Here is a 26,236-nt window from a genome sequence, read left to right on the forward strand (position 1 = left end):
CCTTGTCTTGCATCCATTTAAGAGCTGTTTACACTGTTACTGAGCATTATCCTGGTGTAAATCCTTGAACATCCCCTGAACTCAGCACAGTTCCATGGAGAATGTTAGAGGGCTACAGGCTTGCGTGTAATCAGTCCCATAGTTACCAGAGTTCCGCTTCCAGAATGAATTGGTGTGGGGCTGACACTACAGACCCAGCACAGGCTGCACTTGGGTGAACTGTGAAGTTCACAGCAATAAAGGAACTGTCTCCTCTGCAAGCTGAGCATGTAAACATCTCCCAATGTGCTTTTTGTCAGCCAGTTCCAGCAAAAAGGCTTAAAATGTTTGATTCTCCTTCAAGTCCATATTGGTTAAGAGTGAGATTATCAGACTGCTACACTCTGTAGGCCTAAATCCACATTTAATTTATTTTTGTTTCTCTTGAAGAAGCACTTGAGCACTTGTAGGAAAATTGCTGAATTCCAGGCAAGTACTATCGAGTGAGCACTGCCCGTGACTCCCTGTGCTCTTGTATAGGTTTTGTATGTATGTAGGCGATTCCCAAGGTATTTTTTTTCTTCAGTGCTGTTCCAGCATTATTCAGAAAGTGCTGATTTTTATTATTTGGGCAGAATGACAAGAGGAAGCAGCAGAACTGCCTGGGGTTTATTCCAGGAATAGGTAGCCCCCCACTTTTGAATGCAGTAAGTAGTCAAGCCAACAGGAAGACAAAAGGTATTTCTTTAAATGTGTTGGTCCCAGAGGACAGGAAATACCTTTCCTTAGTCCAGATCCTCCTGCTGGGAGAGTCAATGCAGGGCTATCAGGTCAAAAGGTTCATCTTTGTGTGAGTCCTCACCGAGAGGAAAACAGGTTTTGTTTGTGGAGACCTTTAAGCTATTGACTTTTACAGGAAGGTTCTTTATCTTCTGATCTTTCATTATAATATGTGTTTTCAGTGGATATTTTAGTGACTAATATGCTGCTGAATGTGTTGGTAGCTCCCTGGCAGTTACTCTTCCTGTTACTCAGTATTTCCTAACCTGGAAAAGACTTTTTATTTGTTTAGTATCTTTCAAGGACGGAGGTGGCAGTTCGGAGAATGGGAGGGTCTGCACGGCTTTATTTAACACGTAAAGCGTGCTCTGTACTTCAGGTCATAGAGAATAATTTGTGACTACTGGTGTTTGGTGTTAGAATGACTGATTTACGGCAGCTTTGGAGGAGAAGGTACAGGCTGCATTGATGATTTGGGCTTGTATTAGTCCTGCTTGATAAAACCAACCAACCTTGTGCTGGAGAACACTCACAGATGAAGGAGATTGGTTGTTATTATATGTTGTTAAGACCTAAAATGGTCAGGAGTAGAGATAACAGAGACCAGGGAGTTAAAATTGTGCCTGCTGTGCCTCAGCTAGTGTTTTTGCCTTCCCTGTTATATTATATTACAGCATCTTTGGATAAGAGCTGCGTTTCATTTATTTAAGGTGTTGTCTTTTGCCAGCAGGTCGGAGCTGACTCCTGCTGATTTCTTTTCCGAAAGGGCTGATCCAGGGGGGCACTGGAATCAGATGAACTTCTGAACGGGCTCCTAGAGCTGTGAGCAGAAGGCAGAGGGGTCACCATGGACGACCCTCCCGCCTTTGGGCACTGTTGGTGTCAGGAATTTGAACCCGCTACTCACAATCCGGTTCCCAGGCCCAAAAGGCTGTTGGATTCCGCGGAGCAGGCTCAGGTCCTGCAATCAGCGAAGAAGGTTTGTGTGGGGGATCATCACTGCAGTGCTCCAGATCCAGCCTCTCATTTTCTGGATGATACTGGCCATGACGACCTTGTTGCCAGTTCTGTTGCACCCAAGTATGATGATGTAGCCATTTCTCTAGATACAAGCCCATGTTTTGATGATAGCGAGCCAGACGACTCCTTGTTGGAACTGTCAGATGGTGAAGGAGGGAATTCTCCTTTCAATTACACCGAGGAAGAGATCCAGGAAATCTTGGCAGACGATTGCGTGGAATCTGAGCGGTACATAAGCAGAAAAAGCGTGCTGAGCCAAAATGGAAATGCAGAGAGTGAAAAGGACGAGAGCAGCAACAGCAGCACCGGGACATCGGTCCTCAGCAACGACACAAACGTGGCCTCGGATATCACAGAGACACCAAATGTATCTCTGTCCAGAGAGAGTTCTCCACTCGATTCCGAGTGTTACCCCAGCCTTTCGTACGAAAGTGCGAGTTTGGATGAGAACCAGCTGCAGTCAGCCCAAGTAACTCGCATGTTGTTTGACCTTGACATTCAGGAGCTTCTGAGTCTGAGCCCGATTGATGCTGATGATGTAGATGAGCCTCTGGAGGACGGTTCTTTGGAGGAAGCCGAAGGAGAAGCTTCCGAAGCGATCGCAAATGATTGCCTGGAGTGTGAGAAAGCTGCTGGTAGCTGTGTTCCGGAAGGATCCACAGGTGGGCTGATGTGTGAGAGCTGGCAAAGCCCGGATTGCTTGGGAGAGACTCCTGCTACAAGCAGAGATGGGTCAAACATCCCTGGTGACCCTGTGGAAAGATCTGTGTCCTCTTCTGGCCCTGCCTGCGACCAGAGCGCAGCTGATGAGAGCTCAGCACCCACATTGCCCACGTGTCCCACCCCATCTTCTGAGTCCAGAAACCAAGAACTTCCCAAAGCAAAGAGCTGTTTTTCAAGGAAATCAGAGTTTCTAGAGGATGATGAGGGGGAATCTACAGAAGCTGAACAGCCATCAGACAGCATTAAAGTAAACACACATCATCATTCTTGTGAATAAAATGTCTTTAATTCCATTCCTTTTGATTTATACTTGTTGTAGTGTCTATGTGCACACAATCGTGAGCTTTTACACACTAAGGGAAGGTTTTTAAAGTGGAGGGAAGTGTGACTCTTTTATGTTGCTGTTTAAGTGTGACTTACATGCAGTGATTTTTTCGTCAGTGTTAATCCCATTTTTCCTCACCTTTCTAGTTAAGCGATACAGCTGTAGGCCAGATTAGGCAGGAAGAGATGACCAGTGCAAAGAAGCCTGGCGAAGTTTTTCCTGTGCCACAGGAGGAGGAAGAAAGGTAATTTCTTAGGAGCCTCTAAATGCCTTTGCACTTTGAGAAATGTCCCAACAATTTCCTAAAACAATTTGGTTGCCTGCTGCTGGTTTTATCTTTATATTTTTCTTAAAATGCACTGAAATAGGGAGGAATGTACTTAATATATTACCCAGTATGATACTGTAAGAGGGGGAAGAATACAGGGCTGGTCCAAATTGGAAAGAGTGTTGCTAAGATAGCCCTGAGCACTGGTGTGTGGGGCAGGAGAGGACACGTCTGTGCTGGTTTGCCTCGGTGGCCGCTCTCCTGGAGCGTTTTCCTGCAGATGGCAGCAGCAGAGCAGCTCTCTCCTGCTTTGCTCTCAAAATGTTGTCTGTGCAGCTTTATTCAAATAAATACTTTCCTTTTTGCAATCGTAGAATTGTGCTACAAGAAGTTCATCTCTGTACTAGTTCTATGGGACACTTTGCCCCCTCTGTCTTCTGTAGCATAATTTGACAAAAGAAAAAGATATTAACACAGTCTTTTATTTTAAAGATGGAATCAACAGGCGTGCATTTTGGAAGCAGAACTTGAGCAAAAGAAACCTTTCTATCCAGAGTGTGCCCATCCGTGTGAAGAAAACAGGAGCTCCTACAGCAGGTACCCCTGATGGGCTGGGGCCAGACGGTGCTGGTGGGGAGGACAGACATCCTGCAGGAGGTCCTGAACGTGTATTCTTCTATATTTTGGATGTATTTGCTTTTTAGAGGGAAATAAAAAGTGCATGCTACACTTAATACCGCTGCCATGCCCTGAGTTCCCACACAGCAGTCGGTCTTGTCCCAAGACTGGTTGAATTTTGGGAAACTACTGGGGACTTGCTGTGGTAAATCAGGGGTGTCCCCACAACACGTTCCTGTCGCTTGGGAAGAGCAGAGCTGAGCTCCGCCTCGTTGTGTTGGGAGATAACTTGTTCTTGTCAGTCCACACGTATGAGCGCGGACTCAGGGAATATTTAGCTTAGATGCTGAGATTTGGATTTACTGTTAACACCTTTTACACATCGCTCCTCTCAATGGTGTTGTCCAAGAGCTGCGGAGGTTTAGAGGAAGGTGTCTGAAGAGCAGGTACGGTTATCGGCTGAAGAGCAGGATCTGATGGGCAGAACTGGGATGTTCTGAAGGGCGAAGTGTTCTGGTAGCTTCCAGAGACGGCCTCCCGCTGTGGTTATTCGGAGTTGTTCATGAGTGCAATAATTGTCATTTCTGGAGAGTTATAAGAAAGTGACAGTTTTGTGGCTCATTGCACGGAGCCTGCACTTATCTGGGCAGCACGAACAGCTGCGTAGCCACAGGGCTGCTTTCCAGCCTATGAATCCAGCATAAGTAATGCAGAGGGGACTAGGCAAGGAAAGCTAAAATGGCCTGTTTTCTCTTCCTTTCAAATTAAAAATGCAAGACGTATGTTCTGAGTCACAAAAAATCAGGCAGGAGCTCCAAATGAGCAAGGCTGGTGAGTGAAAGAGAGATCTATTTTGCTGGGAGAGAACATTGTCTGCGATACAAACAATTTGATTTTCTTATTAGTGCAAACCTCTCTTATTCCAAATAGCTGTAGGCTTGGAATTCAGCCCGACAGACAGCATGGGCTTTCCCAGTTGTCCCAGAAAAGCCTCCCCAGTGGGTGACTGTGACCCTGGATGGTCCTTCTGAGCACCTGGGTTTGCAGCGATGTCATTTACCTAAGAGATGTAGAATTGCAGAATGATCCCAAGAAATTCCTAAAGGAAAATCAGCAGGTTTCAGAGCCAGCAAGGGAATTCCCTGTGGGAAGTGGGAACTGATATATCGCTGCTGCAAGTCTTTAGTTCTGGTTTGTATTGCACATTTCCTAGTGTTATTTTTATGGTAGGTTTTGACTTTGCTTCATGATCTGTCTGCACTTCCTTGTGTCCTGTCTCCTTGCTCATGTGTTATCTGAGTGAATTACAGGCTGGCTGCAGTGCAGACTTTGTCTTTTCACTTATCTACATGGTATTTTCCACTTGCAGGTTCTCTATAAATACAATTTTTTTATCTGTGTTGGGTGTGTTGCCCAATTTTTGAACGCAGACTACTTCAAATAAATCCCTTTGTATTCAGAGTAAACTTTTCACATCAGGTGAGATGGGAGATCACCTGTGCTTCTGGTTGTTCTTCTTCTCATCCTCATTTCCAGAGGATATTCAATCTGAATAGATACACTTATTTGTGGCTTCCCATAGGAATCTCAATGCTGCTGAGGCTGCGTTGCAGCAGATGTAAAAATGAGCTGTGATTTGAACATCTGCTTGGAAATGGGCGGCTGAAACCGATAATTGACCACAGAAGATTTCTGCCAGCTGACCGTTTGTTAGATTCACACCTCATTATGGCCATTTATCCAACAGTAAATAGAATTGTATCTTTCTTAATGAGAACCTCCTCGGCAATTCTGGTTCGGGATCAGTCTACAGAAGTAACCAGGCTCCTACTTTTATAACTGTGACTTGGACCTGAGCCTTAGCATTAAATCTCCTACAGGAACTGGGTTCCCGTTGAATAATATTGTTTTTAATTGTAAAAAAGAGCTTGTGGCTGCTGCCCCCCTCCATTTGGCAAAGACAAATTGGGTTAGTTTGCTGTAAACTCAGGAGCAGCTCTTGATTTACCTGCTTTGGGTCTGTCTTGTCTGCTTCTGTTGTTCTTCCTGTCCCTGATAAGTTTGTCTCCGTTGATTGTTTATGCTCGTGGTTACATTTGTAATTTTTCTTGTATAAATGTTTGGTGAGACTTGTGCTTCAGTTGATAAATATTTTGCACCTGTTCGATATGGTTTTGGTCTTGGTGCTGCCTCCAGATGACTTGGAGGACTTGTAAAGCAGAGAGGTGGGTTGATCTTCTGCAAAATGCTCTTCCCAGGGGGGCTGGCAGGGCCTGCATGGACCTCACGAACCCCTCAGGCAGTTATAGGTGGATTCTAGAGAGCAAATTCGGTTTATTCATGGAGGAAATTGGACTATATTTTTATTATAGTCATTTGAATTTTTTGCTGACACTTTTGGCTACTGTCATTTTAAAGAAATAAAAATGTAGGTACCGTACTAATGTTTTTCACTGTTGTGGTTCATATATTTTATTATTTTGCCCTTCCATAACGCCTTTCAAATCCGGAGCGGGACAGCAAGAAGTGGCTTTAATAAGTGGGGAAAGTTTATCACTGTCCTAGATGTGCAGCGACTGAGGCACAGAGAATCAAAGTAATTTGTCCAAAGGATAAGCAGCGGAGCTTGGAACAGAGCCTGGTCCTGCCTGACTGCACTAACTCCTCGATAATGCCACTTCCATTAACGAAATAATCCATATACAGCAATTTTGTGGGGCAGGGATGTCTCTCTTTTATTTTTCTGGTGGGTTGTGCAGTGCAGTGTTTGGGTTTTGTGTCAATAACTGATCTTCTCCAGTTAATAATGTGTTTTTAATGCTAGGGTAGCCTCCCATGTGCCTTTTACCAGTGTAAATTTTGCCTTGTGTAGAAAGAGGTGACATCCCTTGGTTGGGTAACGTGTGTGTTATTAGCACATGGTGGCTGTTGTCTTTTAAATCGGTGAATCCTATGTATTAAATTGAACAGACTTCTCTGGAAAAGGAATAATTCACTTGTGGTCCTGAGGGCAGTTTCATGTGCTGTCCGGTTGCTCGTTGTATCTGTAAAGTCCACCTTCTAATGCACATAACGGAGGAATTTTGCTTCAAATCTCCCTGTTCCAGGCATTCTGAGAAGACAAGAAGGGTAGCAGAGGTCTGACTACAGAGCCCATTCCCCCCGCTCCTTGCAGGAGGAGACCAGCTTGCCCGCTGGAGGGTTTGTCTGATATTAAACTGCAAACAGAGCGGCTCTTTGAGGGTCCCCAGCGGCACGGGGCTGGTGGCAGCTGCCGCAGTCACACACTGCGGGGACAGCACCGCTCCGGCTGGGGCCGTGATCGATGGTGGCTGCTGATCAGCAGTGATAGAGCAGAGCGCTGGGAAGACCGCGGGCAATTTGCTCCCTTTGCTGTGCACGCTGAGCCGTTGCCTTTTATCCCTTTGTGGATTCCCATGCTAGCCGTCTTGATTTTGTTATATATCTCTTTATGAGATTACGAAGCGATGCATCGCAGCCAGGGTGTTATTGATATTAACCTTCTCTTAAAGCAGGCGCTCTCTTGCCTATTCAGCCATGCTGAGAAAATGGAATTATTCTGAACAGACAGCACCTCACCACAACAGCAAGGTGATGGTGTTTGTACGTGTTTTGTGTCCAAGACCAGCTTCCCTGCGCTGGAGCAGCGGGTGTCTCCTCCCCAACGTGTGTTTTGTGGCCTTTGTGAATGGAAATCTCTCGCGTGAATGAACGCTGTGTGGAGCAGCTTTGTGAAGGCTTTAGGCTTCCAGGCGGCCTTATTGCTGAAAATGTCATTCTTTGACATTGCAACCGTGATTCATATACACTGAACAGTAAAGAGATTGTGTATGAAGCCTTTGTGGAAGGACATACTGTGTGTTTGTTGTGAGAGTGTAACCAAGGGCGCGTGTTTATGATTTTTGCTGTAGTAGAATCCGGCTACATCAGATAAGACTGGAAGAGGCTGTTTCGTGCAAGCCCAGCATGAGCTCAGTGATGAAATGCCTTACAATTAAACATTGAATAACATTCATCAGTGTATCACAGTCCACAACAGCAACTAGAAGACAATGAGACTGAAATTAAACTACCATGTGGTTAGGGTTGTTTTTTTCTGCCAGCCTCTCAAAAGCTAATGAACTATTCCCTGCTTTTGTGCTGTAAGGAAATTCTAAAAGAGAGGAAGAAATTATCTCCTGAGATGTGAAACAGTGGAAGCTGATAATATTCCCCCTTTGCTTTGCGAGGATGTCTAGCACTGTGCTGGTTGTATCCTCCGCAAAACAGGTCTGGGTGGTATAAATAGGTTTATATTTAGCAGTTGGTGGCACTAAGTGTGGGGGTTTTTGTCAGTTAAAAAGGACAACAATGTGCTGCGAAGTGTCAAATGGCATCGTGGGGCTGTGTCATTATTGCCACTCGGTGACTTCGCATCCACCGTGTTCAGATCGCGAGCAGAAAAGCAGCTTTTCTGCTGCCAACTTCGCTGACTCCATCTGGGATCTAAAATTCAAGCTGTGTCTGTCGCTAATAATAAAGATTCTTCATTTGGAACTTAGTTAGACAAAATTGATGCCGAGGCATGAGCTGCAAGAGAATCCAACTCGCTCTCCTCAAGACGTGTGGGCTAAAGCACTAACAAGTAGGAAGATAATAATTTTAATCTATAAGGTCATCAGAGATTTAATAGACACCAGATTTGTGCAGGAAACAGAAGATATTTTAGCATAACAAGCATGTTGATCATACAGCTTTTGAACAAATGCTAGAAAGCTGGTTGGATTTGGTCAGCTTGGCTTCTGCTTCCAGCCCAACCAGCGGTAGCTCATGGCATGTTGTTAGGAAGCTTTTCTGCAAATCTGGCAAAATTACACTTGGTCTAACATATGGTATAATCTTCAACCCCTTCCTTAGGAAGTGGAGTCTAACTACTCAGTCAATGAATTGCCATATTTTTATCAGCAAAATGGATGTGCAGCTGTGACACGACCTTTAATGTCTCTGGCAAATACTGGCATTAGCAGCCTGTTCCTCTCCATTTACATCTCCTCCAGAAAGTCATTACCAGCTGAGATTATACTAACACTTTCTGTCGTGTAGGTGTTTCCTCCTCTGATGCTATTGAACCGTCGGGGAATCAAATGCCTCATGTTCTCTTTTTCCTCCGAGGAGACGGAGAGCAGAGCTTGTGCTGCTGCTTGTTGTACGCAGGGAGGTGGTGAGAAGCGGCTGGTGCTGCGTGTTGTGAGTTGGAAGGACGTGCTGCGCGGGATTGTTTGCTCCACACCACCTCCCGCGGCTCCGTTTGACTTCAACTTGTGGGGGAGGAATATATTGCCTAAATTGTACTTGTAGGCATAATAGTACAGTGCTCGGAAGGATGAAGGCAAGTGGTGCTTAACTTTAAACACGCGCTGCCTGTGTTGGCAAAGGGTTCTGTTTTCAGCTCCTTGCTCCGTTTCGTGCCCACGGTCTCTGCTCAGTTGATTCATGGAATCAATGGGCTTAGTCCTCAGGGGCTGCGGGGCAGAGGCAGCTGGAGAACCGTTTGCTGTTGAATTCAGTGGGGAATCAGTTCTTGCAGGGCTCCCTGGGATCCCTGGTGTGCCAACCCACTCCTACTCACTGCCTTTTAATATTTATTGAAACCTCCCTTTCTCGCTCCTGCTTCCAACAACCAAAATCAGCACGTGGGGAAATGTGGGGAGCTTTGAGGTTGCATCCTTGTGGCCCTACATGACTTTCCTCAGCACTATCTTGTCTTTTTTTTCTTGATCTCTTCCCTTTTTGCCTATAAACCACTTCTGGAGTATCTTTTGGCAACTATTGATGAGAATGAGTTGTCTCTTCTAAAGCTGAGCTTAGGCCTGAAGTCACACTGGCCTGGAGCTTTAGTGGTGCCTGACTCTCCTGGCTTACAGTGGACATTGCTACTGAAAGAGCACTTAAAGCTTTGATGGTTATGACCCTCAGAAAAGCAGGATCTTAAGTAACTTTCTCCTCCTGTAATGGGAAACACCTTTTCCTAAAGTGTGGACTTATTGCATCACTTCAATTCCTCATTGCTGAAAGCATTTCCTTTAAGAGAGTCACTTGAGCTGGATAACGCTCTCTCATGAGTTGAGTTACTGCCAGCCCACATTTTTCTTCTCACTACGAGCATTATTACCTGACTTTTAAAGCCTGCAGTTATGGAACATAATGATAACCCTTTTACCTTCTGCCACATTATGGTGTGAATACTTAACTCTGCGCCAACACCGACGCTTTACATTTTAATTCTTTGCTGCCAAACAAGGAGCGAGCACAGGTCTGTTAGCAAAGAAATAGTTTAAACCTGTCACTAGAGAACAACAGTTACTGTAAAGAAAAAAAGGGGGGGAGGGTGCTTGCTTGGCTGTCTGCTCTAGGATTACGAGAGCATCTCCCTTCTCGTTTTGCACGTGCTGCTGTACCATCTGTCCTAAATCTCCCTTCCTTTATAGGGGTATGGATTCCAAGCGCCGCTTCATTCTTGGGAGGTAACAGGCATGTCTGAGGGATCTTGCTAGGTATGACTGTAGTGCTATTTATGTTGCAAGTTGGTTTGGTTTGTCTTTTCTTTCCCCCTCGTGCTGTGTCCAGAGCGAACTCCGAACCTTTCTGGTTTTCTACACCCAGATATTGAGAAAACAATGCTGCAGACCCTGAGAAATCCAGAGGAAGTTCCCCTCTTCTGTGTGTGTTCTGCTCAAAACAGGCGAAGATGAGATGTTACTAAACTCAGACATTACAAAGACACAAGATATGCCTTTAATCTTTTATTGTACATTATAAAATGTTTATTGCTCTGTCTGTATCAGAGATGTTGACCTCTCCCTCTTGGTGATGGAGGAGTATGTTCTGGCAAAGGATCCACCGAAGAGACCTCTGGGGTTGGCCTGCCTTCTGAAACCGGCCCGAGGGAGCCCTTGCTTGTCCACCAACACATCTGCAAGCACATTCCTAGCGCCTTTCTCTCAAATCAGTTATTTTGGAAAGGCTGGTGACAGTGGAAGAGGAGAGATGGCTCAACTCTGTTACTATCAGCCTGTTTCTTTGGAGGGACTTTTAAACCAGGCTTATCTGAGCGCAGGTTTGTTGTAACGAGATTCAAACCCTACTCAGGCCAACCTGTCTTGGTGTTTGATGGAACAAGTAGAATCTTGCCTCATCCCCTAGTGCATATGGAGTGGTCTTGTGGAGTAATTAAATAAATACAGATACCCCATGGCACACTACAAAAAGTAACTCATTTGCTTTGTGATGGACTCGCATCTGCCAGCTTCCAGAGCACCAGCAATCCCAGGGATCCCATCAGCTTACGAACGTCAAGCGCTTAATAAGGGAGAGGAGGACCCCATCCCTTTCCCATTCATCCTCATCCTTTTCACGAGAGCTGCCTCCCGCATCGCAACGTCACAAAAATAGTGCAGAGAGGACGCGTAAGGAGAACCAGGCCTTCCCACAGGAACCCCACTAAAAGAAGCAATTTAAGAACTTAAGCCCTCAGAAAAAGGTCCCTTAGGCAAGAACCTTTTGCAATAAACAGCTCTCGCCGCTGAAGACCTTGCATAGCAACCGGTATCATGAGTGTTTTCTATTTTTTGCTGACTGGCTACGTTTTTACAGACCTTTGATCACACTGATGGTGGACTCAAGGCCCAGCTGAAAATACCATGAAGAAAATGGCTGAATTTCTCCTGGAAGCTAAATAACGGCTTCTGGTGGCCCCTCGTGTTGGTCTGTGCCTCGGGGTTTGGCGTGCCCCGATATTTGAGCTGAAGAGCACCAATGCGGGACAGGAGACACAGCGGTGGAGACGCGCCGCAGCCTCAGCGGAGAGCAACCAGAGCAGTTCTCGCAGTGGGAGTGGAAACAGGGGTATGTTTTTTTGTTTCCTTTTAAAAACCCACCTACCAGACGTGTTACACAAGACACATCAATGGGACAAAGCAAGCCGAGGGCACACAGCAGCCAGAATCTGGTCGCTAGTCGTGTCTGCGATGAGTTTTTCTCCTTTCTCGCTCGGAGAGGAGTGACAGTGACTGATGCCTGAGCTCACCTTAATACTGTCAGGGTGTAGTGACAGTGAGACAAGATACAACAAAACCTTGTACCTTTCCAAAGATGGGAAAATTGTTCCAAAAGACGGGAAAATTGTTCCAGAAGACGGAGTGTGAGGGTGGAGAGGAGTGTGTGAGAAGTTACTCCAGCCCAGGTGATTCACGAGTCCAGTGCAGGATCACCGACAGCAGCCGCCTCGCTGATGCTTTTCCATCTTAATCATTACTTTGGGGGTTTATTTTTGCAGGATTCTTCTTTCTGGCCAGATGTTTTGCAGAACACGGACAAGGAGGTGTGTGCCAGGAAGTGACAATCGCTACGTCTCTTTTCAAACGATATTTCACCTCCCTCGTCATCGAGGCTCGGAGGCAGAAAGTGGGAGTGAGGAATGGAGTCCATCGATCAGCTGGCAGGCTGTCACGCTTCGATGATATTCACTGAGGGCTTGTTTTTTGGAAACTAGAAGAGGAGACAAAGGAAGGAAGGATTTATAGGAATCACTAGAGAGGGAAGAAAAACACATCAGAGATCAGTGTAGTGCGCTGCTCAGTTTTCTGGTTTGTGAAAGTTCTTGTTCCCATCCTGCCGGGATAATGAGAAAGGACTGAGCTGAGGTGTTAGGGTTATATGGTTCATCCCTGTCTGCTTCTAAATTAGTGGACTATTTCAAATATTTAATAAGTAAATATGAATTGGTGGGGATGTGCCAAAGTGCAAGTTGTGAGTAGAAACACAAGGAAGCTAATGGAAATAAGTTGGTATGAATTATAGGCAGGAGTCTGCTAACATTATGGATATGGATATCTTTAATGTTGTGTTTATTACCGACCACACTACTGCTCATCAGCTCTTCTGTTAATTGCAGGAGTGATATCCCCTTTATGATGTGTGGGGAGAAGGACCCAAGCAGCTCAGGGACTGCAGCATCGCTCTGTGCGTTTTTCTCCCAGACATACTTAGATATTCCAGAAATAGGGGTTAAAACCTGTTTTACTGATGGACGTGCGGGCTAACCCAGAGGTGAGAGTGAAGCGCTGCTGTCCTGCTGCACCTGGGAAGCTCAGACCACTGATGAAGCCGTGGTGTGTGTGGGTGTCAAGGGGTGTTTCCTTTCTGCATCCCGGTTGGCCTGAGGACGCTTAAGAGAGGCTGATTTTGGGGTAATTTAGCTGGATCCCAGCTGGACGCTGATTTGTAGCAGGTCTCACCTTGCTGCGGAGGAGCCCTCCGCTCTGGTGCTCGGGAGTGCTGTTCTCCGAGGCGCTCTTGACTTTCTCCTTGCTGTTATTTGGCTCGTTATCTTTGATGATATCGTACTGTCTGCAAAACAGGGCGATCACCCCTAACAGGAAAAAGCATTAGCGATCACACAAATGAGCTCAGCCCCCGGAGCCTGCAAAGATCAGAGATCCCTTGTTTGCCAGACAGTGCTGTGCCTGCTGCTGGAGATCTCAGCAGCGTTCACAATTGCTCCTATGGATCCTTTTCTATTCACAGCCCTCTGACTGTTTCCTTCTCATTGCCTAATTCTGTGCTAAACTAGTTAGAAGGACAGAAAATTAATGATATTCCAACTTTCCTGTCGTTAAATGGGACAAGCGTTTTAGCACTGACTACGCGGTTAAATGGGACCTCTGCTTTGCAAACTCGGGAGCTCCTGGGATTTCTGGTTAGTGAAAATGTGTCCTCTGATCTTTCTCCTCTGGGTGAAGAGCGGGAGTTGAGCTGGTGGAGAGGCCGGTACCGCACCTCCCTGCGTGCGATACGAGCCGGAGCCTTCAGAGCAGCAGGACCACATCTGCAAATATGCAACAGTGACGGCAGCAAAACCGGCCAGTGGAAATTTCCTCCCTCCCACACACGCAGGCACATGAAGAGAAAAGCAGGGGCAGCCATGACACAGGAGGAGACTGCAAATGTGTTTCTCAGAAGCCTTTGTGTGACATTTTGACCAAATCGCTTCTCTGCCTGCAGATTCCAGACACAGAGGTTAAGCGGACTCAGGCAGATGCTGCTTCTCCCTCACCGAAACATATTCAGTCTCTCCTCATAATAAAGCGTAAGTGAAGCTTTCACCAGATCATCACAAACTGCTTTATAGAGTGAAGCGTTGTTATGGCGGCTGCCCCCAGGTGTTACTGATAAACACAGTGGTCCAAATTCTTTCTCGTGTATGCGAACAAATGGCTGATCCCAGGAGAACAGGCCCACATCTGCCACAGTCACACCTTCTGTGATCTCTGACGGTAAAACTGAGGCGCAGAGAAGCAAAGCGCCATGAACAACACCAGAAAGACCGACAGCACGAGGGCTTGGGGCTCGTCACAGCTCAGAGCCCTCCGCACAGACCCGTTCCAGTTCACACTTGCTAAAACATCGTCATATATTCAGTTTGTGGCCAAGTTAAGAGCTGGAAAGGGGGTTTTGTATATCGAGACTTTGCAAAGAACCCGGTAGATGTACAGAGAATTTCCCCCACCTTCTTTCCTTTTTACATATAAGTCATCTGTCTAGAAGGGAAATTGTGGTATTAGCAAATTCTTTGTTCAAACCTTCTGAGTTTTATATTGTACTACAGTGGGAGATGAATCAGTTGTTCAGTCACTTCATGTGATTATTCATGATAGTTTTTACTTGCAGGGAGTTTAAATTTGAATGTGCGCAGCTTAAACTTGACATAAATGCTGACAAGATCATGGACTAGAGGTTTTGGAAGCCTTTTGGTTGATATGTTTCTGCTCATGTCCCTCTTCTTCCTATTAAATACTATTCTTTGTGGTTTAATACTGGATGTTGAAAGGATCTGGGTTTATTGGTGTTTTGATGTGTGGGGGCATTCATCCTTTTAATGCATCCATTATTTAAATGATTTTGATGTGGATTTTAGTATATATATAAAATAGTGGGTGTCGAGAGCAAGACTTTTAAATTTCCATTTTGCATGAAAGTTGGAGCCGTATAATAGCAGGATAATTACAGTGACCTGTGTCGTTTGGAGGGCTCAAGTCATCCCGTTGGCTGGCCAAGGGCATTATCATCGGTGCATTCTGGAAAAATCGCCATTACACCATTAGCCATGGTGAATTAGGCAATTGGCTCATCGAGTCCCTTATGTACTTTGGGCTGGACCGGATCAGACCACAATTCACCTGCTTTTGGCACTTCCCAGGTTATGAGACCGCAGAGGGAGCTGAGATAGGAGGAAAGGTGTTTTTTCACGTCTGATGTGATTACCCACGCAAACCAAGCCCACACGCTTTTGACAGAAGGATGGAACTGACCTGCCCACATAAACAACACCACAACAATGATGAGAATTTCCCCTGCTCGCAGCTGTTGGTTTTGCTTCGCCATCTCCTTCATCGTCACCTCATCTGCGCAAGGGGAAAGAGAGATCGTGAAACCCAACCGTGCGGCTCGGGCTGTGCCAGACACCGGGTTAACAGCGCCCTCGACTCGAATCGTCAGCGTGTCAGGGTCAGAGCTACCAGGAGAGCGTCCTCAACCATCAATTACACTTCGAACTCATGGAGCATCAGCTGCTCTGCAGCAACTGCCCCTGGAAACCTGCAGAAGGGGCGAGGGAGCAAGATGGGATTTGAGTGCTTGCAGAGGAGCTGCCACAGGGTAAATCCACATTATCTGGGCCCATGGCAGCTCCGTCTGCCCTGTCTGTGCGCTCTGTTAGTGCCTCAAAAGCCTCATATGCTTCAACAGTTCCTCTCCCAGCTTGGGATCGTGGAGCCTGGCGTGATATTTTTCAGTGGAGCCCTGGGATTTGGAAACGAGTAGAACCTTTTTGCAGGGCGTAATGCATCTCCTCGGCTGCAAAGCACTAAGAAGATTACAGTTCAGGCCTCTGGGGAGGGAAGCACTGCTCCTCTTGGTGCTTTCAGGTGAGCAGAAACTCAGTATTTACAGACACCAAATCATTTTAGCAGAAGGAATCAAGGACTTGCAACATCTGAGGAACCATGGCCAAAAACCCTGCAACAGGCTGGGTTCTCAGTAGCCGGGCAGTAACCCTTCATATCCCAGAGCCCTGTACTCCCAGCCCTTTAATAGCACAATTCTTGCTGACAGGAAAGCATCAACAGTCTGGTTTGACTTAAGAGGAACAAGTGAATTAGATGCCAGTGAGGAAATGCCTGGTTTCTTCTGTGGAGATATTAAAATCCCAACTGGACACAATCCTGGACAACCTGCTCTAGTTGACCCTGCCCAAGCAGGGCTTTGGACTGGGTTGATCTCAAGAGGTGCCTTCTAACCTCAGCTTCCTGTGATTTGGCAGAACTATTTGAAATGTAAGAGAAGTGGGAGTCTCTGGGTATTTTTTTTCCCCTGCTGTCCTAGAATCCAAGCACAGGAGGCTCAGTGAATCCCCCCAGCTGCGCTATGAGCACAGAAGTGCTGTGCCCAGTGCCATCCAGGGCTCTGGTTCCACATGAGTTCACAGGCTGCTCAGGAATTTCCCCTGGCATTCTCCACACCCTGTTCCCAGCCTGGAAACCTCCTCATTTTGCCTGCTAAACCTCATCTGAAATGGGAGAAATGCCTTTGGCCACTTTGTGCACCCATCAGCCCTTGCTGGGGACACTCAGGGCACCTCGCTTGTCCGTGTGAGATGGACACTGAGCCCTGTGTGCCTTTATCCCCACGATTCTCATTGCACAGCGCCCTACTTTCCTCTCCTTGGGTGTCCCAGGGGCCACGTAGGAACTCACCCACACTTGCCTTTATTTTTAGAGGCTAGTTTCTCAGCTTCCCTGGGGGTCTTGAAGAGGACTGGCTCACTGGCCGGGCTCTGGCCTTGGATGCTGATGGCCTGGACATGCACAATGTACTCAGTGTCCTCCTCTAGGTCCCAGAGGGCACAGGAGCGGGTGGTGGTGTTCACCTCCTGGATGAAGCGCAGCATCCGCACGTCCTTCTTCTGGAAGCCGAGAGAGGAGAGCACAGAGTGGTGGAGAGGCCTCTCATGTGCGCTGCCGGTGTCTAAGACCACTTCTTCCTGCCCTGCCCGCCACGGACGTGGGGACCGTCAAACCCTTTCCTCTCTGCAGCTCCCAAAACGTGAAGAGCTGCTGCAAAGAGGACGGGAAGCCGAGTCTCCTCACAGGCCACGAGGGACAGGACGAGAAGGAATGGGCTTGAACTGCAGCAAGAGAATTTGGAAACTGAAGGGACCTGGGGTGAAGATGCACCTGGTGGAAACTGGGTAACTGTAAGCACCGTACCTGTTGGGAAATGGCAAATCCGATGACAACTTCATCTTCCAGAACGTCCCAAGTCACAACGGCCGAGTTGGCTTTCAGGTGTTTGACTGTGACATTGACGGGAGCCGACGGGCTGTCTGCAGGAGGGAGAGCAGAGCCTGTACGGGGGCAGAGTCACAGCAGGAGCCAGAGCAGGGGCGAGGGAGGGACTGGGAAGGACCTCGCTCATGGTCCTTTCTCTATATTGAACTGGGAAAGGGGCCTGGAAATCACATGTACCCCATGTCTCAGTTACCGGTGAGGTTCTAGGAGATCTCTGCTGAGAATGAGAGTTGTGTGAAATATCTGACCCTTGGAAAGACTTTATTTTGGCGACACAGCAGACCCCCAGTAGCTCATTCATCTCAACCCTCCCAGCCACGTACCACGTCCTCTCTGTTGTTTCCTATTACAGTTTGACAGCGACAGCTGGGAGGAAATGCAAAATCTGCCTTGCGAGTATGAAAACTGAACGCTTTGGTGAGCACTCTGGAGGTTTGAAATTCGGGAGTAGTAAATGGGAGTGTTTCTTTTGTTTTCCCCTGTTAGTTCGACAGAAATGTTTTGATCTGTGTTTTGCAGCTGATGCGCTGTCTCTGAGATGGTTGCAGGACATGCAGCAACCCTCCGCTCACAGCCAACAGGGCAGAACCTGCTGCAGCGGCACCGATGGACCACTGGGATGTGGAAAGGGCAAGCCAGGAAAGCCGTAGTCATATTTTTTACTCTCATCAAAGAATAATACTTGTATTGCTTTGTAACCATTGCACAACGCTGCCCTTCTGGGGCTGAGGTCAGCGGAACAAGAAGGATGCATGTGTGCACGTCTCCAGTAACACTTGTTGGATTTAGAGGCAGTCCCAGCCGCTTGAATGTGCCGAAAATATTCTAGCGGTAGTGTCAGTGTCTCCTGACGACTGACTTCACTCCCGGTGAATGTTCCTCTGGGAACAGAGAAAATAACGGGAGCGCAAAATTCCCCGGCTGAAGGTCAGTGAACGATGACCTTATTCCTTTCTCTCCTCCCCAGACAACACCCAGAGTCCAGCTTTCCAAGCTCCCCTTCCTCACAGCGGGCAGACCCCAACCCACCAGTGAGACCCCCAGGAATGGCATCTCCAGACAAGGCGTTGGGACCTGAACTGATTCTGGTGAGTCCTTCAGTGAGCAAGAAGGTGCATGGCTACATTCATGTGAATTTCGGACTCAGAAGGAGGAGCAGCCGGTGACCGTGTTCTCCAGGATTTCACAGGGGGACGTGTCCCTCCTCTCTGCAGTAGATGATCAAGTTGGTTTTGACCAAGACCTCCATGAAATGAAGCGCTGGTCTCCAGCCAGCTCTCGGAGAACAGAAACATGTATCGTCCTCACCCTCGGCTGCAGCAGCAGGGCCAAGGACAAGCTGAGGGGACACGAATCATCCCCCCAAGCCTGGACACTTGGACTCAGCTCCCTGCTGTGACACAAGGAAGGGACGTGGGTCTTCAGCTCCTCACCTCCCCCGTGACTGAACCCGTGTGCCAACCAGAGCCGGCTCTAATTTTAGGAAGGGGCGGTCAGCAGACGGGAATGCGGACGGGGAAGGTCTGTGAGTCATGTCTGATGAATTTGCTAGAACATACGGAGGACATGACGGAGTCGAGAGATGGGAGACAAAACAGTCTCCAGCTGCAGCCGGGCACTTCGCCCTTCTCAAAGTACAGCTGTACAGTTAAATCCCGGCATCCTTGTCTTCCCTGGATATTTTTAGGAACTATTTTTTTTTAGGAGCTACCACCCAGCTTAGATTGAGGAGACCTTTGAAAAGAGATTAATTAACCCCCAGGGACAGAGTATCAGGGAAGAAGCTTTGTGCTGGGCGAAGGGAACTTACAGCACACCCCGTGTCCCCTTTGAATTCATGACCTTGAGGGAGGCGCAAGCACAAGAAGTGTCTTAAGTTTCCTGATGACCTAAAACGTGGGGGAGTTGGACAGAGCTGACAGAGCTGGAGAAGAAGAGCAAACAGCTTCTCTGGGAGTTGATGAGAGGGGGCGAAGGGTTGTGAGGCAGAAGGAAAGCACTTGGTGAAACTGCACCCCAGGGCTTGGAGCTTGCAAAGCAGAACTGTGAGTGTAGGCAGGGGAGAAATCAGCTGGTGGGGATGGTCCAGAGCGCTCTAGAAAACCCCCTTCGTAGTAATATCTGAGAAGGAGACGAGCCGGTTGAATTCAGCAGATAATAGAATGAAATCTAGGACAGCAGATCCGAGCGTGCCTTTCCTTTCACTGCCAAAGATTAGGAGAAGCTGCACATAAATCAGTGGTGTCAAACCAGAATAAAAGTGATATGAAAAGAGAGTTAAGCGCAGCGTTCAATGGAAATACAAAGCCGGGAAAATGAGTTTCCTGCTCCCAGAGCTGAATGAATAATTTGGAACCAAAATTTCAATCCGTGAGGATGCTTTTCTCCTCACTCCCGGGAGGTGCATGATGAGATCATGACTTTCCAAAAAACTAATCACTGTTTCAGTATATTCCACGCTGCTTCGGGCTCCCAGGGCCGATTGCGGCTCTTTGTAGCACCAGCCCGGCTGAGGTTGGGTGGAAAAGATGTAATTTCTGTTTCCCCGCTGGCTGCAGGGGGTCAGCGTTTCTATCAAGTCCTTGAGATGCCAAATCCAAGCATTTGGTTCCTTCTGAGTCGTTTACAACTCTTGGAAACTTTCCTTGTGTGCCTGTGGCTGCCAGGGGAGCCGCTGGTGTTTGGGGAGGGGGCACAGAGTGTGGGGCTGTTCCTTCCCCGCAAAATAGTGGGGAACACGCTGTGCATCAAGCCCTCCCCATGTGTGTTTACTGCAGAGACACCGAGCGCAGCGCAGCCCCTGTCTGGTCTATAAGGGCCCATATGGTACGAGGTTTCTGCTTTGGCAGTTCAGCTGCATCCCAGCGCAGGGGCTGCGATGCCTGCCGGAAAAAGAAGAAGAAAATCTCACACGTTGCAAACTGGCAGAGGATCTGTTTGGGCAAATCTGAATTGGAGCTGTGCGCTCGGGTGAGAAGATGCTCTCGTTCTCCTGTCAGCAGAAGTTGCAGCCCCCTCTTTAAGGGGAAGCCTGGATTAATTAAGATGAAGTCATGATTTTTTTAAATGGGAATGGCTGCTTCAAAACTGGTGGTGCTTAATCCGTGTCTTGTTTCCTTCCCACAGGGACCCTCCAGCAGGTGAATCGTCATCCTGCGTCCCCAGGACTGTGTCCCAGCCCTGCCACGCTCCTGGGCCTTTTGGGAAGAATGAGTCGGAACCGCCTCCGCACAGCAAGACCTGAGCGATGGAGATTACCCTTAATCCCCTCTCAACGGTGAGAACTCCTTCTAGCCTCTCATTAAACACTTTGCTGATTATTAATGGACTTTTATTTGAGAGAGAAAGGAAAAAAAAAACCACACTTTACAGTTCTTGGGCTGATTCCTCCTGTTTCTGTTATCAACACAGCAGCTGCTGGCTTGAGGAAGAGGAAACCACCCGCCTGCCCCTTGTGTTGACTTCACCATTGGAGAACGGATGGGACAGGGAGGAAAAATGAGAGGGGAGAAGGTTTGTCTCCATCCCACCACTGCTATCACCTACGGTCGGGAGGAGGTGGGGTGAGAAAAGGGGGTGTCTGAGACACCAGGTTGTTGACCAGGGAGGTACCCAGGCCACAGAGACATCACTGGGAGAAGCTCTGAGCTCCTGGCTCCTCTGCCACCGTCCCTGTCTCTCCTCTCATGTCTCTCTTTTGCAGCCACTCTCAATTTGCACCTTCTGCCATGAGCTCTTGTGGTTGGGCTTGGGTTAGAGCCGGCTTGCTGCCTTTAGCCACACAACCTACCAGGGAATCGTTGCTTGGAGTAAAAGGTAGAAACTGTGACACATCACACCCTTGGGGGTCACCTCTGCCAGCCGAGCCCTGTGCTCAGGGCACAGGTTTGGAATTAGAGCCAATTCCTGGATTTATCTCCCCAACTTCCCCCCAGATCTTCTCCTTCTGAATTCACCTGTCCTGCAAACTCCAGCCACTTGGTGTGAAACGCAGGTTTTTCCTACATGGGCAAAGCTCTGCTGTGGTCACAGCATTTCCCAGTTCACTTTGCTCCCCTCCTTTGCTGCTGCAAAGGGCTCAGCTGCTTCAGACCCTCAGGATGTGGCCCAGTGAGTGCAGCAAAGCACCCGTGGGGCTCTGAGGTGTGTCCTTCTGCCCTTTCCTGCGGGAAAGGGTGAATATCAGCCTGAAATCGCAGTACACTTTGTTCCTGCACCGCAACCTTCCCTGCGGACGCGGGAGATGGAAGGACCTGACCTGCGAGGGGGAGCAGCCCATGGGTCCCGTGGATTGTTCGCTGCTACAGCACGGGTACAAAAATCCCTGCTTTCCCTGCCTCGCCGAGCCTTTCTTTGCTCTCCCAGCGTGGCTCCTGTCAGTGGATATAATTGCTTCTCACTTTTCTGGGGGACGTAGGAAGGGCTGGCGCTGTGTTCAGCTCCCCTGAGGGTTTTAATGAAGGGAACCAGCGGGGGAGTGGGAGGGAGCAGGACCCGCTACCCCCCTGGCTCCCGCTGCATGGAAACGGGGCCGTGCGCTGAGCTCTGAGGATTTCAAAGAGCTGAAAGACCAACGGGTAGTTCTGCAGTCGGGGAAGGAGGTAATTATTCCCTGCTGACCGCCCACTCTCCTGTACAAACGGGTTATTAATAGGCCACCCCCTTGTACCCCCCGCCCCTATCACCAATTCCCCAGGGAGCAGATGCCCAAACATCCCGCTGGAATTGCTGGCGGGGAGGATGGAGCCTTATCAGGGAGCACAGAGACGCTTGCTGTGTCCAGGAATTCCTCAGCGCCATAGGAAGGGGATTTTACTTTGAGGAATGTCCCATGCTGCCAAACCTCGGGCTCTCTGTGTCCCAAAATCAGGCAGGATTCGCTCGGCTCTCAACAACACCAGGACTTGGGTTTTAACACCACCAACCCAGAGCAGAGTCATTGCTGCGGTGTGTTCTATCCAGGACCCAAATGACCGGGGACAACTGGGTCCTACGGTCTTTTCCAGCTCTTCACAGCCCATGGGTATTTAATATTAGAGAAATAAGAGAGAAATGTGTTGGCGGCAGAGAGGGTGAGCAAGCCCGCGGGTTTCTCAGCCGGCTGCTGAGCGCCGGTACCCAGAGCTCCCCCGGGAGTTTGCTGCCTGCTCCCGACTCTGGTTTTTACTGCAGACATAAAGATTTACATGCTGTAGTGCTCAGTACATCCCTGCTTTTAACTGACTTATCCTTGAGTCAGGCCTTAATTTGGCCTCTGGGTACTATATAAACCAGGAGGGGTTTATTTAACAAGAAATGCCAGAAGGATGAGGCCATGTTCAGTACCAGTACGCAGGTACCGCTCTGTGAGGCTGCTTTTGGATCCTGGCATGGTTAACGTGTGTGAACGTGTCCCTATCCAGGAGGGATCTCCGTTTTCCTCATGTATGTTCCCAGCAGGAGACAGCGTTTGGAAAGGGATGGCACAACCTCGGCTGCTTTGCACAGCAACCTCCCTGCTGAGAGGCTGACACCGAGGTTAGAAACCTCCACGTTTCAATTAAATCTCTCCTACGCTGGATGTAGGAATCAATAAAGTGCTTACGCCATCCGTCAGCTGCCCAGGAATCTCCGTGGGATGGGAAGGGGCCGGAGCGGGTTGGTTTGCTGTCTCCAAATATCTGTCAGACCGAGCGCTGCTTTCTCGCGCGTGCCGAGCTTCCCCCGCACGGCGCTGGTGGGGTGCTGAGGGCTTCGGAGCCTTCGTGGGGAGGTTATTTCTCACTTTGTTCTGGACCTGCATCCCCTCCTTTCTCAGCTTGGCATCAGCTTGCCAAAAACTGGTCCTGACTGGCCAAACCGCCTTTCAGAGCAGGGTCGGTGCTCTACCGCTCGCTTGCACCAGCGGGGGAATCTGCACTGGGGGCAGCAGCTTTGACCTTTCACAACGGGCACGATTTTAAACCCACCTGCATGAGCTCTGGGCACAAAGGGCAGGGATGGCTGAGCCTCCAGCCCTGCCTGACCCTGCTGGGGACAGGTTCATCTCCATGGGCTTTTCCAGTGACTCTTGGCTCGCCTGCCGTGGTGGCCTTGTGGCCACGTCGTGGGGTAGGACTGGGGACACAGAGCTGGTGGCGACGCTGCCACTACCTCCGTGTGACCTTGGGAAGATCACTCCATCCCCTCATCCTCTTTTCGCTCTCCGAAAACAGGAGACAGCACAAGTTCTCCGCCTCACCGGAGCACAGGGACAGCGCATCACAACCCGTGGGGACAGAGACCACAGACAGAGGGGACAGCGGGGGAACGTGGCACAGCACCAAGGTCACGCAGCTTCCTCAGAGCCCAGAACCGAGTCTCCTGCCTCCCCATCACACACCGTAGCCACGAGCCGGACAGATATTTGTGTTTCAGAGCTGCCCGGCTCCTGCCGTGGCACCGACACCTTACGGCACAGAAACGCTGCCTGTGAGGCAGCAGCAGAGGCGGCCATGGGCAGGGACACAACTCCATGTTTACTCTCAGACACTGGGTGAGGTGATTCAAGGATAAGGAAGAGCAGGGGAAGTGGCCCAGTTTACAGAAAATTGCGAGGGCTGTTACAATCGCAGGCGCCTGCATTGTTGCCGTGGTGTTTTCCCCATCGCTCCCTCCCTTTGGGAATGTTTCATTAATCTCCCCGGGGTCTGCCAGTCGTGAAACGGCAACTTCAGAGCGCCGGTGTCTGGCCAAGGACGCGTGTGGCGGAGCCGAAGACATTCGGGGGGTTGCAGCAGCCCCGGCGTGGGCAGGACAAGGGCAAATGTAACTCCAGCAACTCCCCGGGCTGGATCCAGTGCAGGAATTTCCACTCCCTGGATCTCTGTATCCCTAACAGTCACCCCCAGCCTCCTGGAATGCAAGATATTCCGGCAATCAACGTTTTGCAGATCAAAGCAGCTGTTCCACCAACATCTTGCAGCCAGCGAGGGAGACAGCCAGAAAGGGCTTCTGGCTTGGGCTGGGGAGCACCCACCAGCACCTGCCCGGACGTGGCACCCGTGCTCAGCCCAGCTGATGCAGGGGACGAGAATGGGCCTGAGCACGTCCTGCTTAAGCCAAAATTAGAACCAGCTCATGGGGACCTTGCTTTCCTGAAAGATCCCCCCCTTCAGAGTACCCACTCAGCTCGAAGGGGCCTGGTTTGATGTGGCAGGGATGCTCCGTGCCCCAGGAGAGGAGGTTCCTCTGGGGATGCTTCCTCGGGAGCTCCCAGGGCTCTGGGCAGTGCCTGGCTGGGCCCTGGGCAGCGCGGGGTGAGTGGGATTTGGGGAGGGGGTTGCCAAGGCTGCCGTGCTGTGGTGTTGGCAGAGCTGATCTGTTCCTGCCTCCTCTGCTCTAGTTCAGCTGTGTGACACGAGCCGGTGCTGCTGCTCAGGGGCAGCAGAGCCTTTGCCTCCCTGTGCCCAGTGCTGGGTGAGGGTCTCTGTTCATTCCCCCTGAGCCCCTGTGTTCACCTCACATTTCTGTGACCCGCTGTCCCCGGAGCCAGCTGAGCGCACCCACACTGGGGCACCAGTGGGGACCAGAGCTTGGCTCTTCCCGACACCGGTACCCAGGGGCTGTGTGCCCAGAATCCCCCATCTCTCCCAAACCCAATTACCGACAAACTCCCGCCAGCGATCCCACCAAACTCCGGCCCCTCGGTGCAGCTCCCGCGGTCCCCCCGCTGCTCCCACCCATGCGCACCGGGGGGACTCCCCCCGCCGAACCTCCCCCCGAGCCCCGGGCAGCCCCTCCCGGGGCCCGGCGGCCCTTACCTGCCTCCACCGGGCGCAGACCGGCGTAGCTGAGGCAGAGCAGGAGCGCGGCGCCGGTGCAGCCCAGGAACGGCTCCATCCCCCGCCACCGCCGCGCCGCGCCGGGCCGAGCCGCTCCGGGCCGGGCGGTACCGGGCCCCGCCGGCGGCGCGTCCTGCGGGCGCGGCGGCTCCGTTCAGCACCGTGGAGAGCGCCGGGGCCCGGTACCGCCCGGTACCGCCCGGGGCCGCCCGGTGCGGCTGGGCTGGGCACGGCTGGACTGCGCTCAGCACCGCCCGGGAGCGGCCAGCACGGCTCGGCTTGGCTCGGCTCGGTTAGGTTCGGTTCGGTACGGCTGGGCTCGGCCGGGAGGCGGGGGCGGGCGCGGCCCCGCCGAGCCCCGGCTCCGCCCGCTGCAGCGCCGGGCAGCCCCGCTCCGGTCCCTCCCCCGGCCCCGGGGGCGGCGGGACGGGGGCGGATTGGGCCCCCGCTTAGCCCGGCCCCGCTCTCTGCCTCAGTTTCCCCGTCCCGCCCCTCCCGCCCCCGCCGGCCCAACCCTCCCGGGGGCTGCTCCCCAACGAACCCCCGCTCCACCGGGAACAGGAGACAGGCCCCCCGTGCAGCGCAGCCGTGACATTTCACCGCCGGGGTTTCACGCAGCCCCTGCCGGTCGCCAGGCTCTAAATTCCGTGGTAATGAGGATTAGATGAGCAGCTGGAATTAGCCGTGCCTCCAGGTTAATTAAGCTGGCAGCTCTCTGATTTATGGTAACTGGTTGAAGGGACCAGAAACCACTTCCCCAGCTCAGCAATCAGATGCCAAGCTGCACGTTGCTGGATGGGGGAGACCCTGCTCCGGCCACCGTGACGTGTCCTGCCCGTGTGAGGGTCCGACTGTGGTGGCCCCACCAGCTGCGGTGGCCGCAGGGATGACAGGGCCCAGATGGGTCCGTCTGGGAGCACCCTCTGGGCTCTGGGCCGTATGTTTGGGTGGCATCCCTCTCAGCATCTGTCTGTCCTGGGTGTTTATTTGCTGCCACCTACCAGGGAGCACAGTGTGGCCTGTGGGCTCGCGGGAACATCAGTGGTGGTCCTCATACTTATGCCAAGCCTGATCCCTGCCATTTGGTTTATGGACTGGTGGTTTCTCGCCGCTCTGCACCAGCAGCATCAACAGAGCTGTGCTGGGTGAAGTGGGGAGTGAATCAGGTGCGAGGGACTCAGCGCTGGCAGCCTCTGCCACCTTCCCCTTCCCGTCCTCCCACAGCGGTGCTGGGGACCCCCTGACCATGCACAGACCGCAGTTGTGCTTGTGGATCACAGTGAGAGACACCCCAGCTGAGGGGTCCCCAGAGCTC

The 26,236-nt window shown here is 50.4% G+C and overlaps 2 protein-coding genes across 3 annotated transcripts; one reads left to right on the top strand and one right to left on the bottom strand.

Annotated features, from left to right (window-relative positions):
• Nucleotides 1-1,265: 1,265 nt before the first annotated feature.
• On the top strand, nt 1,266-22,570 carry S100PBP (S100P binding protein). Its single transcript, XM_071798932.1, has 5 exons — nt 1,266-2,749; nt 2,974-3,071; nt 3,588-3,692; nt 20,246-20,396; nt 20,531-22,570. The coding sequence occupies exons 1-4, from the start codon at nt 1,607-1,609 to the stop codon at nt 20,361-20,363; spliced, it is 1,464 nt and encodes a 487-aa protein (XP_071655033.1). The 5' UTR covers nt 1,266-1,606; the 3' UTR covers nt 20,364-20,396; nt 20,531-22,570.
• FNDC5 (fibronectin type III domain containing 5) lies at nt 10,504-25,293 on the bottom strand. 2 transcript variants are annotated; one of them, XM_071798933.1, is made up of 6 exons: nt 24,901-25,293; nt 17,039-17,175; nt 16,536-16,734; nt 15,083-15,175; nt 13,010-13,143; nt 10,504-12,260 (listed from the first exon to the last, which is right to left on the bottom strand). In XM_071798933.1, exons 1-6 carry the CDS (start codon nt 24,977-24,979, stop codon nt 12,219-12,221), a joined length of 684 nt encoding a protein of 227 aa, XP_071655034.1. In that variant the 5' UTR covers nt 24,980-25,293; the 3' UTR covers nt 10,504-12,218. The 2 variants fall into 2 exon arrangements, with proteins under 2 accessions (XP_071655034.1, XP_065713405.1); XM_065857333.2 differs by having other exon boundaries at nt 17,039-17,154; nt 24,901-25,289.
• Between the last annotated feature and the right edge of the window lie 943 nt (nt 25,294-26,236).

Source organism: Patagioenas fasciata, chromosome 25 (assembly GCF_037038585.1).
Source record: "Patagioenas fasciata isolate bPatFas1 chromosome 25, bPatFas1.hap1, whole genome shotgun sequence".
Classification (NCBI taxonomy): domain Eukaryota; kingdom Metazoa; phylum Chordata; class Aves; order Columbiformes; family Columbidae; genus Patagioenas; species Patagioenas fasciata.